Source organism: Rattus norvegicus, chromosome 5, assembly GCF_036323735.1.
Source record: "Rattus norvegicus strain BN/NHsdMcwi chromosome 5, GRCr8, whole genome shotgun sequence".
In the NCBI taxonomy this organism is placed as follows: domain Eukaryota; kingdom Metazoa; phylum Chordata; class Mammalia; order Rodentia; family Muridae; genus Rattus; species Rattus norvegicus.
The window spans coordinates 141,090,452-141,109,260 of NC_086023.1; the positions used below are offsets into that span (position 1 = coordinate 141,090,452).

General features: G+C 42.4%; 1 protein-coding gene across 20 annotated transcripts in view; it reads right to left on the reverse strand.

The window, feature by feature from the left end:
- Positions 1–18,809, reverse strand: part of Macf1 (microtubule-actin crosslinking factor 1) — a 325,299-nt gene that overhangs the window by 181,623 nt on the left and 124,867 nt on the right. For all 20 annotated transcript variants that reach the window (NM_001135758.3, XM_063288002.1, XM_063287999.1 and 17 more), the window contains 2 exons: positions 8,368–8,429; positions 1,929–2,018 (listed from right to left, as the gene is read on the reverse strand). In NM_001135758.3, the coding sequence (NP_001129230.2) occupies positions 1,929–2,018; positions 8,368–8,429 (152 nt within the window). The remainder of the gene's footprint in view (positions 1–1,928; positions 2,019–8,367; positions 8,430–18,809) is intronic.

An 18,809-nucleotide genomic window follows, 5' to 3' on the forward strand; every position in this document is an offset into this window, starting at 1 on the left:
ACCAAAGAAAACACAATGGAGGAACAAAACACACACATACACACACGCACACACACAAGCACACACGCAAAAGAGAAATGAATAAATAGTTTTTAATCTAAAAGTGAAAAACCTCCCACCTCCAAAAGAAAGAAAAAAAAATCAAGTCAACAGCAGGGCACAGGGCACTGAACACTTCTTATCTTGAGCGCATCTTTAATTCCTCATGTCCACCTACTCTACATTTGTGATTCTGCTATGACTGGAAATGATGACAAGAACAACTCTAAAAGACATCAGATGCTTTCTGGTGAGAATATGATATGAGAAACCCCATAAACACCCACATGTCAAAGGTAAGGAGAGGAATTAAATGGGAATGCCTTTACCCTGTTTGGCAAGCAGTTGCATCAGAAAGAATGACTTTCCAATATGAAACCCACTGTTGACACATCTATCAACATCAGATACCGTATGAGATACACTGAATGAATGCTCAAGAATAAAGTCCAGCAGAGAAGAATGGGATTCTGATATCTTACTAGATCAATGAATGAAGGCCAGTCAGTGGTTCAGAGCACTGGCTGCTCTTCCAGAGGGCCTACGTTCAATTCCCAGCACCCACATAGTGGCTCACACCATCTGTAAGAATCTGATGCCCTCTTCTGACATGCAGGTACCCATGCACATAAAGCACATATATAATAAATCTTAAAAAAATAATCTAAAAAATAATAAAATAATTGAAGGCCAGATGGGAAACAGGAATTATACATGCTAGCTATGCTAACAAAGGCTTTTCTGACCACTAAAAGTACATATGAATAATTGTACTACCAAGAGTTTTTTGTTTTTAAAGTAAAGCCAAAACAAAGGGTTTTAGGAAGCCAAGCCCCACTCCTAGAAGGAGTTGAACATCACATAAACAATGAAATCTGGTGTGCCAAATACTATTCTTTTAACACAACAAACAGTGACTAAGAATCCACCAGAAGCATTGAGTGGGCTGAGATTTAAAGTGCTTGCACTGTGAGCCTCTGCAGATCTCTTTCCCCCACAGATGCTTCCAATAGTCAAGTGTGGACATTTCCAATGACAACTGCATTGCTATAGCATCTGAGAGAAAGATGCTGAACCGCAAAGAACACTTGCTTCCATTGCTCTTCAATCTTTTAAACAATGACCAAAGGAATGTAATTTTAATCCCTTAAACAATGCAAGTGTGAGAGCTAGTCTGACAGCTCAGGAGGCTCAGCAGCATTCCCTACATTAAAGTGTCCCCATCCTCTGCCTCCCCTCCAAGCACTGGGACAAGGCCAGCATATTTAATTATCTAAGAAGCCCATATGACCTTCTTTATGAGGACATGCTCAGGTCCAGCTTTAGCACTTTTCCATATCTGTGAGACTCAACAAATCATGGAGGAAAGTAGGAGAAACTCCAAACACCTGGGTTCTTAAATTAAATTTCAAATTCTTAGTTAAACACAGAAAATTAGAAGAAAAAGACAAAAACATAATAGAGAAAAGGGGAGTCTGTACAAACTAAAAGAAAAAAAAACCTATAGGAAGAAAAATGCAATTTATTAAAAAAAAAAAAACCTTTAAATAGGAATATAATGTTCCTGAAAGGTCAGTATCTAGAAAGAGATGAGAAATGACTAAGAAGGAGTCAATTTCCGATTTTATTAAGACATGATACCTAAAACTGGAGACATAATTATACAGTGCCTTCTAACAGGTGTGAGGTTTCAGGTTAAATCCTTAGGGCTTGGGGTACAGAGGCCTCATATGACAATACATAATGTATAAATTGAGATGATGTCACCTTAAGCAATATGCCTGAGTTAGGAATAAAGTGTATCAATAACTCTTCTACTTCTCCCTCCCAATGGAGCAAGCACCGAGGGCTGCTGCCCCACACAGCCTTCTTAGAAGGAAGAAGCTCACCAGTTTGATGCCCGAGAGGACCTCTAACAGAGAGATCAGGTTGTGTCCATCCCGAAGGTCTTCATAGAGATCATTGATGTGCTTGCGGACCTGTAAGGAGAGTATGACAAGCCAGTCATTACCTGGTCTAGAATCATTTGATCACCTCCAAAGAATGTCTGGTTCTAGAAAAACCTATAAATTAAAAAATGTGAATCAAGAAGCAATCATAAAACTCAGGAATTTTCATGTTCGAGTAAAATCCATATGGAATAATAGTGTTTTTATCCCACCATATGTGCTTCCTAAGCTAAAGCCAGATTGATCATATACTAAACACTGGGCAATATTCTAGAAAGTCTAGAAAAGGAGACGGAGACTCATCCATCCAGAAAACATTTCAAGAATGACTGTGGAGTAAAATGTGATTGGTGGAGGGCTAAGATGGATATTCTTATATCCGTTTTTGAAAAGATAGGTAAAGGATGTTGTACCTGTTAGTACCTGTGTATCATGTGCACGCCATGGGGTTCAATCTCAGTGCAATAAAAGCACAGGGCCAAGGGAACCAAACTTACATACAAATACAGGACAAGTGGGAGTGAGGCAGCCTGGTAACCCCAGATAGATTTCTGAATTAGTGGGTTTCTAGAGTGCAGGAGGGGAGTCCATAGTGAGTAATTAGATGCAATTGTCTCTAAGACAAAGTCTAACACACTAAAAAACAGGTAACAGCTAACCTTTACCCAGAAAGACTTGTGCTCAACAGAAGGCACAGAAGTAGAGTCCAGGAAAATCTACTGAAGCCAGAGAGTGAGGAGAGTGACCTCTCCGTCTCTGGACTCAGAGGATGTGCTCAATCAGAGGAACGTATCTTGTAGTCTAAGCTACTGGACGGTGGTGGTGGTGGTGGTGGTGGTGGTGGTGGTGGTGGTGGTGGTGGTGGTGGTGGTGGTGGTGGTGGTGGTGGCGGCGGCGGTGGTAGAGGAAAATCCACAAAAGGTTGCTTTACCACTTTTAACAGACAAGTTTTTTTTTAAATATTTTATTTTTTTAAGATTTATTCATTTATTATATATAAGTACACTGTAGCTGTCTTCAGATACACCAGAAGAGGGCATCGGGTCTCTTTACAGATGGTTGTGAGCCACCATGTGGTTGCTGGGGATTGAACTCATGACCTCTGGAAGAGCAGTCGGTGCTCTTAACCGCTGAGCCATCTCTCCAGCCCCTAACAGACAAGTTTTAAGCTTAGAAGTGGAGAATCTACAGTTAAGGCCAAGTCAGATGGGAAGGGGGAAGAGTGTGAAAATCCCTACACCATTTGGAGAGTAGTGGATCCTCTTCTCAAGTAGCCTGAGCAGGAGCCACCTTTCAAGCAGTGCAGGCAACCCTTAGTTACCCTATATTCAAATGGCTCCTCAGTTAGGCAGGGAGGTCGGATGTGGCATTCCACACTGGGAATCTCAGCACTTGAAAGAATGAAATAGCAAGCAGGTACGTTTGAGGCCACCTGGGCTTGAGTGAGATTCTGCCTCAAAAACCATAGAACAAGAAGGAAAAGAGAGGGGAGAGGAAGGAGGGGGCAGGAAAGAGGAAAGAAAAGGGGAGAACTGGAAATGACAGTGGAAATATATACTGATATAACTGGAATTCTTACTAAAATTCCAAGGTCTGTGGCTTCTAGACTGTACACATGAATAAAAATGAAAAGAATCATTCTATCTGTTGGGTTTCAGACTTGGGCCAAGTGGCCAAGGTGCATATTTTACATACCCAAGCAGACCTGGTGCCCAGGTTCTCCCAGTACCCCTAGGTCCCTACCTGACATACCCCACCCTCAACTCTGAACTTTCCAGCCCAGGAGCTAGGCTGCCCTTCCCCCAGAGGCTCTTCCCCACCCTACGTAAATCTGACATTCTGGTCCCCCTCTTTTCTCTGTCAGTGTTGTCAACATCATCTCCTCCTCTTCCCCTCCTTTTCCTTCTCCCTCTAGGCTTTTTCTCTATGTCTTCTCCCTCCCCTGGCAATTTCCCTTGCTTCCTTGGGGTCAGTGAGTTCACCCAACTGAGAACAGCTTCCCAATTAACCAAGGGGGGAGGGGGTTAGATTTGGCTTAAATTGGTTCGTTTTACTGGAAGATAAATAAAATAATTTATCTGAGGAAACATAATCACATCCTTTTTGTTTTAAGACAGAGACTTCTTTATAACCCAGGCTAGTCTTGAACTCACAGCAATCCTCCCAACCTGAGTGCTGGTTTTGTAGATATGGCATACCATGCCCAGCATCCCATTGTTTTCTTGGGAGTCTCTTTGGGAATATCTATCTTATAAGTTACAAGAATTTAGACACAATCTTCCTATTGTCAACATTGATAAAATTTAAACACAGCCAGATTTTCCTTTTTTGATGATTCTTGCACAAAGAACGGGGTTTATGTTTGTGGGCTTGACCTTTAAGTTAGGCTGTTTATACATTTTAGATGCTTATATTCCTAACAAATGTCTTCTACCACTGGATCAGTCCTGCTTACAATTAATAAAGGAGTTCATTTTCTCACTCTAGAGCCCAAGAGATTCTAGATTAACTAAATCTAAAACGATAAGCTTATTTGCTGTTGTTCCTACACTGGCCTATTGGCCAGAGAATTGATCTGAGTGTACTTAGCCAAGTTGACAGAGTTTCACAAAATTTTACTCCCTAACTTTCTTTTTTTTTTTTTTTTTTTTGGGAGCTGGGGACCGAACCCAGGGCCTTGCGCTTCCTAGGTAAGCGCTCTACCACTGAGCTAAATCCCCAGCCCCCCCTAACTTTCAACCCACAAAGTTCAAAGAATTCAATCTTAATACAATGATTCTAGTTACCAGTGGATCTCATATTCTCTCCCCCCCCCCCCCCCCCGTCTCCTCTCCTCTCCTCCCTTCCTCCCCTCCTCTACCACTGAGCTAAATCCCCAGCCCCCCCTAACTTTCAACCCACAAAGTTCAAAGAATTCAATCTTAATACAATGATTCTAGTTACCAGTGGATCTCATATTCTCTCCCCCCCCCCCCCCGTCTCCTCTCCTCTCCTCCCTTCCTCCCCTCCTCTCCTCTCCTCTCCTCTCCTCTCCTCCCTCCCTGTCTCAATATTATGAGATGAAAAAGAGCTGTTAGAACTTTAAATCTGAGAGCCTGGAAAAGGATAAAAAATAGGAAAGGGTTTAAGCAAAGCTCTGGCTGGCCTCCAATGCCTGACACTGCTGTGCTGTGTTTCTGAGTCCCTTTCCTAGGCCTCCTGCCATCACACAGCAGTGAGGTAAAGGTCCAACAGGCACCATCAGCACAAAGGAGCATCGGGGCCCAAGCATTTGAATCCAAATACAAAGTTTGGTAGTCCAGTTTAGATCAGTGCTCTTGGCTCATCCAACTGTTAATAATGGCATGGAGGCCATGTTAAGTAGAAAGGCCTAGGAGTGTTGGTCATGTGATTTAGGACTGTCCCTTACCTCATTCTCTCACCGCATGATCTTGGGGAGGTCATCTCCCTAATTTCACCCTCTTTTGTAGTGAAAACTGAGAAGATTATATTCTAAAATCCACAAAAGATAGCTCCACTATTTAGGTCAAGGTTTTGGGATGTTCTTGTAAAAAGAAATCAGGTAAAATGTACTCCATAAGCTATAAAGCATTATGACTATTATTTACTCAAGGTAACATGTATTTATTGGATATCTCTCATGTCCCAGTGCTTACGGAAAAGTGATATTATACTGCCTTGATCTCTAGAGGGAGCCGATATGCAAACATGCAGGCATCTGCTCCACATGACACACAGTAGAGATGAAATTGTGAGTGATTTAGTCCAAGGAACACAGATCAGAACGATTATATGCCTCAGCCAAAAATGGTTAGTAGGCAGTGGCTCAGGGGCAAAGGAGACTGAGGTGTGTGCGCTTTCTAGGGAGAGGAACAAAGAGAGCAGTAGAAAAGTACAAAGACTTTAGGGAACAGTAGTTCTTGGTGTGACTACAGTGTAAGTTCCATAAAGGAGACTGGAAATGAAGCTGGACAGGTCGAGAAGAACTCACAGAGAGGCAGACCATCTGTACCATCAAATCGAGATAACAGGTAGCCACTCATGGAATTTACAGCAGTAAATAATCTTTTGGTTGCTGTTTTTGCTCCACCCCATCTCTCACCTGACTTTTTTTGTCCTGACACTACAAAAAACAAGACACAGTATAGTTAGATTTAATTCTCAGCTCCACACAACCTAGATTCACTTGAAAAGAGAGTCTCAACAAGGGCTGCCCAGAACAGGTTGACCTCCAGGCATGCCTATGGAGATTTTTCTTAATTGGGTTAATTGAGATGTGAAGACCCACATGGTCTCATGTGGCTAGACTCTGAGCTTGGCCCTGAACTGGTTAAGAGCAAGCATGTGTATATTTATTTCTCTGCTCTTAACTATGGATGCAGTGTGGCTAACTGCTTCAAGTCCCTGTGGTGGCCTCCCACAATGATGGGCTGTGACCTGGAATTGTACCCACATAAACCCTTTTCCCCTAAAGTTGTTTTATCAGAATACATTCTAGCAGCAATGGAAATAAAGATACAATCTAAAAACAAAACCAAATATCACTTTAGCAGAAAGATTCAGAACAAGGCACCTGAACACTCTAACAGAAGTACCTAAGAAATACAAGGAGGTGCACAAAGGAAAGGATAATCGATTCTACATGAGAGACTCAGGGAAATATTTAAAGATAGTAAGTTGATAGGCAAAACAGCCAGAGGGAGAGCAGAGCAAAGATAAAAGAAATAAAATAGCATACCTCACAGTTCAGCAAGAGCTTTAGATAGGAGAGGAATTTGGCACTAAGGGGCGGGGGTGAGGTGGGGGGTAGGAAAGTATGCAGTGGTCCCACTTCTCCTCAGGCTGACAGGCAGTTAATGGTTGTTGAGGAAAAGATACTTTCTTAGCAGCAGCCACTGATAAGTTGAGAAAACTCTAATTAAACTTACTGCTCCCCCACCCCACCCTCCACAACACGAACACACACAAAAGGCAGAAGCCAGAGCCAATTTTGGAGGTTAAGAATATGTGTTGCAAACTTTAATTAGCTGAGGTTTAAATTTTCAGTTTGCTTATTTTTAGTAGTGTGACTTTGAACAAGCTGCACACCTCCTAAACCTCATTTTCCTCACTGATAAAATAAGGTTATTAATAGAACATTCAGCAACACAGTCACTGAAGGACTGTGAGCTAACCCAAGAGAAAGACTTACTATAAACCTTCTGGGTTATTGGAAGTCATCAATAAACTCGTACTAATAGCACAATCAGTACTATTAGAGAGTACTTTGTTAAGAAACTATTACAGAGGAGTTGGGGATTTAGCTCAGCGGTAGAGCACTTGCCTAGCGAGCGCAAGGCCCTGGGTTCGGTCCCCAGCTCCAAAAAAAAGAAAAGGAAAAAAAAAAAAAGAAACTATTACAGAGCTCAAAGAAATGAAGAAGCCCTAGGCAGGGACAGAATCGACAGGTGTAGAGAACACAGGAGCAAGTCACCTTTCTGAGCTGAATTATTGGACTGGGTAGCAAGGGGCAAACAGATTACTATTGGCAGTCTTGAGTCAAATATTAATCTAGGTTTCTTAACTGGACAACAAGTAAGGTATTTAGCGATTTAAGATGTGTCAAATAAAGGAAATGGCTGGACAACGTCCAGATGAGTCTGGGGCTTGAGGTAAAGTGTAGGAAAGGCTTTTTATCAGTTCTTGTGGTTTGAAAATCACCCTCACTGTAGTTGCCACTGAACTCCTCCGGTCCGAAGGAGCCATGTTTGAATATGTAACGACCTGAACAACTAATCCAACTGAGAAAAAGAAAAACCAAACTTGTGTGTATGTCTTTAGAGCCATGTGGCTCTCAGATGTGCCATCCCATCTGAATATGGACCTTAGAACCAACTCTCCAGCCCTATGGAATAACTTTTATTCTAAGTTAGAAGTGGTGTTCTTAGGATCTTAGGAACCACTGCCTGGTACCCCCCACCTCACTGCGCTGAGGTAGTACATGGAACACTGTTGATGAGCTGATGTGGAGACAGCTCAGCAGTCCAAGTGTTTGTCACGTAAGCACAAGGACTGGAGTGGGGTTGGGGGTAAGAAAAGCCTGGGATTTCAGACACCCACATAAATGCTGGGTAGGTACGGTGCCTGCCTGCAATTACAGCCTTGGAAGGCAGACATAGGAATCCTCAGAGCAAGCTGGCTAGCAAGACTAACTTTACCAATAAGTTCTGCCTCAATTAAAAAAATGGAAAACTCAATCGGACATCAAGCTCTACTTTGGCTTCCACATACACAAGAACTCATATACACACAAGCAAACACACACACACACACACACACACACACACACACACACACACACACAGAGTAAATACTAGGGAAACATATGAAAGCATCTTACCTTCATCAAGTGCTTGTTGACCCACTTGGTGAATGTTTTCTTTTGCACCCGGTCCCGCTCATCTGCAAAAGAGAAACAGAAGAGGTTCTCACTTAGCGCCACACCGTGCCCTGGCCACACCCCAGTTTCTCTAAAACCAACATAAAAGGTTGACTTTAGATACAGAGCCATAGACAACAACTTCTTGTTAGAAAGATCTAGCTAATTGAAACATCTTTTATTCTTTTTTAATTATGACCACTTTAGAGATTAGACAGAATCATACAAATCCAAAACTTTGCCATAGCAATGTCTCCTCAGAACAATAATTTGAGTAGTAGAGCAGAGAGCACAGTGACTGACCTCCTGCAACCCTCACAACAGGCAAAAGTTACAAATAGTAGCAGGAGAGGAGTGGGAAGACTCAGGGCATAGTACCGACACTACAATCCTCTAGTCTCTCCTCCCCATCACTTGGCCCACCTAGCACTGCTTCTCCTCTCACGCCCAGCATTCCATTCCCATTTCCTCAGCAGCCAGCCAGCCCCAAAAGCCACCCAGGTTAGCTCACCTGAGCATCTCTCCCTTTTCCTAAATAGCAAACTCTTCCTCTTTCTCACAAACCACCCCTCACAAAACCTCCTAAAGAGAAACATCAGTTCTGTGAGTTCTTTACAATGGCTGCCCCACAGACATGACCAGGCCCGATTCTTTCCTGTTTACCCTAAGCCTGCACCTTCCATACAGCACTCTATTTCAATTCTCCTCACTGGGCAAAAATACACCATACACTTGGATAAAAACATAATGAAACCCATCTTTTGTACAATGAATATGCTAGTAATTAAAGCTTTATTACATTTTATTAGAAGACACACACACACACACACACACACACACACAGAGAGAGAGAGAGAGAGAGAGAGAGACATCTTTCCCATTGAACCATTTTGCCATCTCCTAATAATAATTTTTAAAAGGAAAACTAAAATAAAACCGTACATCACTCTCACTGTTACTGACCATTCCCTGCTGCCTCCACTGACACATACCAAACCTCACAAATCTCTCCTAGAGACGAGATTCACATCACATACAGACGATAAGATAGATAGATGGATGGATGGATGGATGGATGGATGGATGGATGGATGGATGGATGGACGGACAGATAGATCGATCGATCAATAGATAGATAGATCGATCGATGGATAGATAAATAGATAATAGATAGATAGATAGATAGATAGATAGATAGATAGATAGATAGATAAATGGATAGATCGATTGATGGATAGATGGATAGATAGATAGATAGATAGATAGATAGATAGATAGATAGATAGATAGATAGATAGATGTCAGCTTGAATGTTGGCTGTGTATCTGAGCCTACTTGGCTCCACTGAACTTCATCAGCAACTCATCACCAGCCAGTGGCCCAGATGACTGAGATAATGCCAGTCCTATCCTCATCTGCTGTCTTAACATCTCTGCCCTATATCCAGAGTGAGGCCATACTCTGAGCCCCAGTCCTCCAAATATAAAAAGCAGTCATCTTTATCAAGCTATCGTACAGGGCTGGGCACGTAGCTCAGTGGACAGGATACTTGTAAAGCCCTGAGTTTGATTTCCAGCACAGCATGAGTGGGCACGGTGGTACATGCTGTAATTGTAGCCCTTGGGAGACAAGAAGACTGATCAAAAGTTCGTGATCATTTTTGGCTACACAGTTAGAATCCAGCCTAGGATACAGCAGACTTTTGCCTCAAATGGGAAAAAAGAAAGAAAGAAAGAGAGAGAGAGAGAGAGAGAGAGAGAGAGAGAGAGAGAGAGAGAGAGAAAGGAAGGAAGGAAGGAAGGAAGGAAGAAAGAAAGAAAGAAAGAAAGAAAGAAAGAAAGAAAGAAAGAAAGAAAGAAAGAGAGAAAGAAAAATATCTACTACTTCCTAGCTATTCTTTTCTGTGGGGAGGGGCACGCTAGGGACTAAACCCAGAGTCTCATTCATACAATACAAGCTGGGTACTCTACCACTGAATTATGCCCCATGACTTCTCCACTAACTATTCTTGACCTTCAACTACTCTCATTCTACCCTAGTCATTAAGAATCTCGAATGTTAGCCCTTCCTCTGCTAGACAGCATGATGGAGCAATCACTGACTGTCCTTAGGGACTCTCACGTAAATAGCACTGCTTTGCTCTTCTCATTTCTTCCCCAGGTCTGAGAATTTCAGAAGAAAGGTGCAAGTTTTTAATGAGAATCACCAGTGTTCCAAATTAACTTCAGAAGCTTACATGAAACTCTCCACGAGAGCAGTTACTCTCTTAACAGAACTCCCTAGAAAAAGTCACACTGGCCCACGCGCACTCTGAGCCCTCTACTCTGGGTGAATGCTCTGTCTTCCTATTTTTGGGGTTGTATTGCTTCTACTCAGGAAGCAGTCTCTCTTTCCCCAAGACATAGTCTTCACATCATTGTTAGACTGAATCTTTTCCTGCTTTGCACGGAATAAATCTCTCTGTATTATACATCTCAGAATTAACATAGAGACCTCCCAAGTTACTCATTCTAATTCCCTTGTAGCCTTACATTGGGGTTGAAAGGTCTGTCCGGACCACACATGGTGCTCTGGAGCTGATAAGGGCACCCATCGTCTCACGAAGCAACATAACAACTAACATTCTGTAAGTAAAATGCTGGGGTCTGCTTCTGCATAATTCTACCTATTGACTCTTAACTTAGGGCTATAGGAAATTCATCTATTTTAGGTCCAATCTGGTTTTAACTTACTAGAGTCATGTAGATATTTGCAGCCAGGATTCTTACCAGACTTGCTCATTGTATGCCACCATTTCTAGTTCCTTTTTTAGATGCTGCTTTGGTCCAACATCATCATCCTTTTCAGTCCTACCATCTGAAGACTGAAACAGAATCAGCTTCCAGCCAATCTCCTCTCATCAGGACACTCATGTTATTTATTCCCTTGGTAATATGCTATTTTCTCTTCCCACCACTCCAAGTAATGGATATTCCTTATACAACTTATTTGTTCATTCTCTTACTGTCCAAATAAAGCAGGTAAATATAGAGTATTCAAAGCAAGTATTTTGTCCAGTATCTTAAACTGTGTTTTTACTTGCTCAACTCTCTTTCTTCCAAGAAATTGTTACATGACCCCAGGAATATGTCAATGACATAAACTAGTTATAGCAATAATACACTTACTGATTACAAATATTAATAATATTTTAAATAGCTCTTTGGCACATACACTTTTCTTACTTATTAAAAATGAAAGCAGAACCACATATTAATAAGATGTACATGTTGTTTATTTTCACAGATAGAAAGAATTAAACCTTGGCTAATATCTGATACCACAGAACATATGGCATCTTGACTACCTGTCAGAGTTGCATGATAATTTTTTAGTCGTCAATGCAAAGAGAGCTGGCAAATATATAGTCCACAATAGCAGTGTATTTACAGTCATTTCAGAAATTATTGGAAAAAAAAAAGGGGGGGTTGGGGATTTGGCTCAATGGTAGAGCGCTTGCCTAGGAGGTGCAAGGTCCTGAGTTCGGTCCCGGAGTGGGGGGGGGGGGGGGGAAGAGAAATTATTGGAAAATCTGTTCTAATCCCAAGCAAACATTTATTAAATGATTTTTTTTAAAAGAAATTTAAGTCTAAGAAATTCAAATAGCAGTTGGGGCTGGAGAGAATACCAACTGCTCTTCCAGAGGAAGAGGTTCAATTCTTAGCACCTACACAGTGGCTCACAACCATCTGTGACTCAAATGGTAAATATTCTAGGGCTCAGTGGGTTAAGGAGCTTGCTACCAAGCCTGATGACCACGTTTGCTCCCTGGGATCCATGGGAAAGAAAGAAAGAAAGAAAGAAAGAAAGAAAGAAAGAAAGAAAGAAAGAAAGAAAGAAAGAAAGAAGGAAGGAAGGAAGGAAGGAAGGAAGGAAGGAAAGAAGGAAAGAAAGAGGGAAAGAAAGAAAGAAAGAACCAACTCCTATAAGTAAGCAGTCCTCTGGTCTCCAAGTGTGCTGTGGTATGTGCACGTACAAACACATACAAGTAAGTAAAATGTTTAACGACAGCAAACATTGTGAAGTCATACTGTAGCTCAGAACACTGATGTATTCCTATAATCCCAACACAAGCGAGTTAGAGACTAGAAGATCGGGAGTTCAAACTCATTTTAGGCTATATAGTGGTTTTGAGGCCAGCTTGGGCTATAAGATTCTGTTTTAAAATTTCAAATAAATAAACAAATAAAGTCAAACATTCTAACACAATACAAAGATATACAAATTTGATACCTACTGAGGAACAGTGGTAGAAATAATCTTTAATCTCCATAAGCACTCCATTATGTTTGGATCGGAGCAGAAAGTTTGTATGTAAAGCAGTGACTGGCAGCACACACCAAGTCTAAATCTGAGGCGAGGTGTTCAGGCAACCCGTATGGGCTTGCACGGTGTGTGGTGCACACATCTGCTGCGGCTGCGCATACAGTAACTTCCTTTTTCACTTCTCTAGTCTACACTGAGCCAATCCCTAGGACAACTTCAATGGGCAGAAACAAGGAACAGAGATAGACAAGCTGCTACCTGAAGCCACCCAAGTGAAGTCACAGTGACAGTTGGTGATGGAGCTCATAGAGCTAAGATGGTTTTCCAGGCAGCAGTGAGACTTAAAACTGATGGGCTGGGCTGCAGAGACTGGGTTGGTTCAGAGCACTTGTTCTTGCCAAGGCCTGGACTTAGTTACTAGCATCTCCGTGATGGCTCAAAGCCACCCATAACTCCGATGTCATCAGGGGATCCAATGCCCTCTCTAACCAACTTGGGCAACAGGTGCACACATGGTGCACATACTTAGATACAGGCAAAATACTAACACACATAAAATAGATATTTCTTTTTAAGAAACCTGCTATTATGGCCTGGCCCAAATGGTGGCCTTACATGACAAGCTTGAGCCCAACCTATATTTTATAGGTAAAGGTGAGTGACTAGAGATTTTAAATGCATAGGAAAACAGGCTGGTGGACTTTTATTTGTTGAGAATCCTCCTGACAGTTTCTGTCAGTCCCTTCTAGCTTCCTAATATTTATGGTGCTTTCTGCGCTAATCGCTCCATCAACAGAGTTCTGAACTTTCACATGCTCTTCCTTATATCACCAGGTACATCCAGTCTTTGAAGATAGAGACCATGCTTTTCCCCTTAAAATGCCCAACATTAAAACTTTAAGTAACAAATAAGACCTAAACCAACAAAAATTAAAACCTACAAGTTTGGCCCAAACACATGACTCTGACTAGTTAAAGCAACAAGAGCTAGGTGGAGTGGGCGCTCCACAGAAGATCAGAGCTGAACTGAGTTCTATGTAAGGACCTAACTTTATACACAAACCTCCTCAAACTTCAGTAAGTACGACCTGACATTGGAGTAGTGTGTGGTGTCACATACCTGTAACCCTAGCATTAAGAAGGTGAAGCAGGACAATTTTGAGTTCAAGGCCTGCCTGGACTATACAGAAAGACTATCTGAAAACAGAGCATATACACATAAACACGAAAGTACTTACTGTGTTACTATCACAGGTCAGCCAATTCACAGATAGAAAAGAAAAAAGTAAGCAGAATTCCTTTTAACCTAATAAGCATTTTTAAGGAATGAGTTTTTTTTAAGGTCTCATAGAGCCCTGGCTGCCTTAAACTCTTTTTTTTTTTGGGTTCTTTTTTTTTCGGAGCTGGGGACCGAACCCAGGGCCTTGTGCTTCCTAGGTAAGCGCTCTACCACTGAGCTAAGTCCCCAGCCCCTTGCCTTAAACTCTTAATCCTCCTGCCCCGTCTCCCAGGTGTGGGAATACAGGAATGCACCAACATATTCAGCTTGTCTCTTAAATTTCCTGTTGTGATAAAGACATGGTCAAGCATCCCTTTACTTTCCTCCAATACCTATGTAGCTCAGGCTGGCCTTGAACCTGCGTCAGCCTGGTTGGTGTGCACATACAAACAAAGTTACAAATACCTGTCATTTACAACTATCTCTACTGGTTTTATCTAACCCTACAGTGGTAATTCCCAAATCTATATCTTCACTTCAGGCCTTTAACCCAAACCTTACTCTCAACTCTCATGCACTTAAATCACTTCCGAAACACGTCATTCATAGCATGCTCATCTGAAATTCTACACGTGTGAGGCTCCAAGTTCAACCCTCGGTATGGTGGGGGGGGGAGGGGTTGTACAAGCAAGCACACAGGGAAGGAAAGAAAGGGAGGGAGGAAAGGAGAGAAAGAGGGAGGGGAGAAGGGAGGCAGACAGACAGACAGGCAATCAGTGAAAGACTGATTTTTTTAAAGATATATTTAATATTTTAATTATGTGGATATGTGCTTTTATAAGTGCAAATGCCCACAGAGGCCAAAAGAAAAGAGGCGTAACTCCTGAGCCACTTAACACACGTGCTGGAAACAAAAATTAGGTCCTTAATCTCTGAGCCACCTCTCCAGGCCCCTAAATGCTTTCCTTCTCCTTGTTCTTAACAGGTTTCCCTGCTCTAAGCCATCCTTGTCAAGCTGCCTGCAGTATTTCTACCAAAACTGATCTCGTTACGGTCTGTCTGCCTTAAGATCTCCCAGTGGGTTTTGATGAGTGTGTCAGTTTTGATTAGTAAATTCAGAAGTTGAGTATGATGGTTCATACATATACTTCTAGCATTCAAGAGTGGGCAGTAGGACTTCAGCATGTTCAAGGCTATTTGGGGTGACAAAGTAAGACTCAAAGACAAAACAAAGATTAGTAGTTAGCACCTACTAAGTGTCTACTTGTATATGCTTAGCACCTCAGATGCTCTTCTGATGTTCAGCAGCTCCATAAAATAGCTGCTATGCGGATTTATAGAACAATAAAGCCCAACAAAGACAAGCAACATGCCCAACATCGCAGGAGTCGCATTTGCACTCAACTCTACATAACGCCATAGCCTGATACCGCCATTCAGGATAACATTCAAACTTCAGCTTAGCATCCTCAGATCCACTAGCGCATGATCCCTGCCTGCTATCCTGTCCTTCTCACTCGTCATAGTTTCCAGCCTCTATTTGTCCTCACATTCCGGTAATGCTCAGCAGGCTCATTCCTTTTTCCAAAGTCACACAGTAAGTAGTAGAATACAAACTCAGGTTTGCTATATTCTAAATAGAGGTTTGTAGCCACTACACATATTGCCTCCATGGAACTAGGACCAGCCAGCACAATAAAGCCCCATGTAATCAAGGGGAAAGAAGTAATCTGAGCTGTCATGACGAGGATTCACAACGAACATCTGCTATCAAGGATTAGTGATGCCGAGAAGGTTTCAATGAGGGTTACTTAGGATTGTAGGGAAATGATAACTCTAAAATCTTCAATGAAAAATTAAAATTTCCTTATTTCTTAAGAAAGTTTTACCTCTATTATTAAGAATTGTCTGAACTACTGAAAATCAGAAAGTACAGAGCCAAAGTTAATTAAAGAAAACCATCAGATGACTGCAGAAATGGCTCTGTGGGTAAAAACACTATCTATGCAAGCATGAAGACTTGAGTTTCAATCCTCGTCACCCATGTAAAAGCTGGGCAAGGATGCACACCTATAATCCCAGCACTGGGATGTAGAGACAAGTGGATCCCAGAGCTCCTCAGTTAGCCAGCCTCATCAAAACGCAGATCGTCAGGCTCAAGATGAGATCCTGTTTCAAAAAGAAGGTGGAAAGGAATAAAAGACACCTACATCCTCCTCTAGCCTATAGATGCCTGTGTGTGAGGGTGAGCACACCCACACACACACACACACACCAACAGCAAGCACACCCACATACACACACACACACACACACCAACAGCAAGCACACCCACATACATACACACACACACACACACATACATACACACATGCACCAACAGCAAGCGCGCGCGCGCACACACACACACACACACACACCAACAGCAAGCACACCCACATACATACACACACACACACACACCAACAGCAAGCACACCCACATACACACATACACACACACACACACCCACACACACCAACAGCAAGCACACCCACATACACACATACACACACACACACACACACACCAACAGCAAGCACACCCACATACACACACACACACCAACAGCAAGCACACCCACATACACACACACACACACACACCAACAGCAAGCACACCCACATACATACACACACACACACCCACACACACCAACAGCAAGCACACCCACATACACACACACACCAACAGCAAGCACACCCACATACACACACACACACTAACAGCAAGCACACCCACATACACACACACACCAACAGCAAGCACACCCACATACACACACACACACACCAACAGCAAGCACACCCACATACACACACACACACCAACAGCAAGCACACCCACATACACACACACACACCAACAGTAAGCACACCCACATACACACACACACACCAACAGCAAGCACACCCACATACACACACACACACACCAACAGCAAGCACACCCACATACATACACACACACACACACCAACAGCAAGCACACCCACATACACACACACACACACCAACAGCAAGCACACCCACATACATACACACACACACACACACACACCAACAGCAAGCACACCCACATACACACACACACACACACACCAACAGCAAGCACACCCACATACACACACACACACCAACAGCAAGCACACCCACATACACACACACACACACACACACACACACACACACACACACACACCAGGATAAGCGTATATAGCTCAGAGGTAGAATTTGTGATTAGCATGCCTGAGACCCAGGCTTTAATCCCTATCACCCAAAAAATAGGAGATGGTAGAAGGAAAAAAAGGAACGAGAAAGGCCAAGAAGCCGAGGCAGGTGCAACGGCAAAAAGAAAAGAAAAGTCAAAGTTGGAGGGAGTAAAACAGAAAATAAAAGAAGAAAATGGCAATTTCTTTGGAATATTCTGCTCATGAAGGCTAAATATTTTACAGATTCAGAGACACTGTTTTAAGAATCCTCAAAAAAAATACCTTAAAGAAACTGAGGTAGGATGAAGCTGGAGAGATGGCTCAGTGGGTTAGAGGACCTGTTGCATAGAGTCTTGCAAGTTCAATTCCTAGCACCCTCAGGATGGCTCACAACCACCTGTAACTCCAGCTTCAGGAAATCTGATGCCTTCTTCTGGCCTTTGCAGGAAGGCACATACATGAGATTTTATATATATTTTTTTCAGGCAAAACATCCATGTGCATAGACAAACAAATAAGCACACATATACATACATACATACATACATACATACATACATACATACATACTTATATACATAGGTGGTGGATAGGATAGATGGATGGACAGACGATTGTGGTAGAAAAGTAGACAAGATTACATAGGCGCAAGTCTGTAATTTGTATTCTCCATCTCCTTTTTTTAGGACACCCCCCCCCACTTAAGTTTGAGTATAGTCTATAAAATGTGGAGTTTAGACTAGGCCAATGGTTATTAATACTGTCTGTGAATCAGCCATATCAAAATCATCTGGAGAGCTTAAAAAGTTCACATTCAAGCAAACTGACTAAGAGCCATAGCTACACCTCTAAGAAAGCCCAAGCGCTGTAAATACCTTTTCAGGAGAATCACAGGTCTGCGGGTAGAGTCAGGCCCAGCTTTGGGGAGAGCTATCTTCTCTCACTACCAGACAATCTACCCAAAGGAACAAAGCATCCAAAGTAATTCTCCCTGCAGTGCCCAGGCATAGAGTCACAAGTGCAATGCCCAGGCATAGAGTCACAAGTGCAGTGCCCAGGCATAGAGTCACAAGTGCAGTGCCCAGGCATAGAGTCACAAGTGCAGTGCCCAGGCATAGAGTCACAAGTGCAGTGCCCAGGCATAGAGTCACAAGTGCAGTGCCCAGGCATAGAGTCACAAGTGCAGTGCCCAGGCATAGAGTCACAAGTACAGTAAAGGTAACAGTGAGAAGCACAGACTTATCATACTATATGCATTTCATGTATTACCACAATTACCAGCTAGTATTTATGAATGTGTATGGAAAACACTAGGAAGATACTTTAATATCATATACTCCTATAGCTACTCCATGAACTAGGACCTGCTTTAATCCCCTCTTAACAATGAGGAAATCAGGGCTTAATTTTCTTTTGTTTTTTTTTAAGAAAGTTTTTTTATTATTTATTTTTGTACACACCAGAAGAGGGCTTTAGATCCCATTGTAGATGGTTGTGACTCACCATGTAGTTGCTGGGAATTGAACTCAGGACCTCTGGGAGAGCAGTCAGTGCTCTTAACCGCTGAGCCATCTCTCCAGCCCTTAAGCAATTTTCTTAGTCTGTGTAACCATTAAGTGGTAGAGCAGC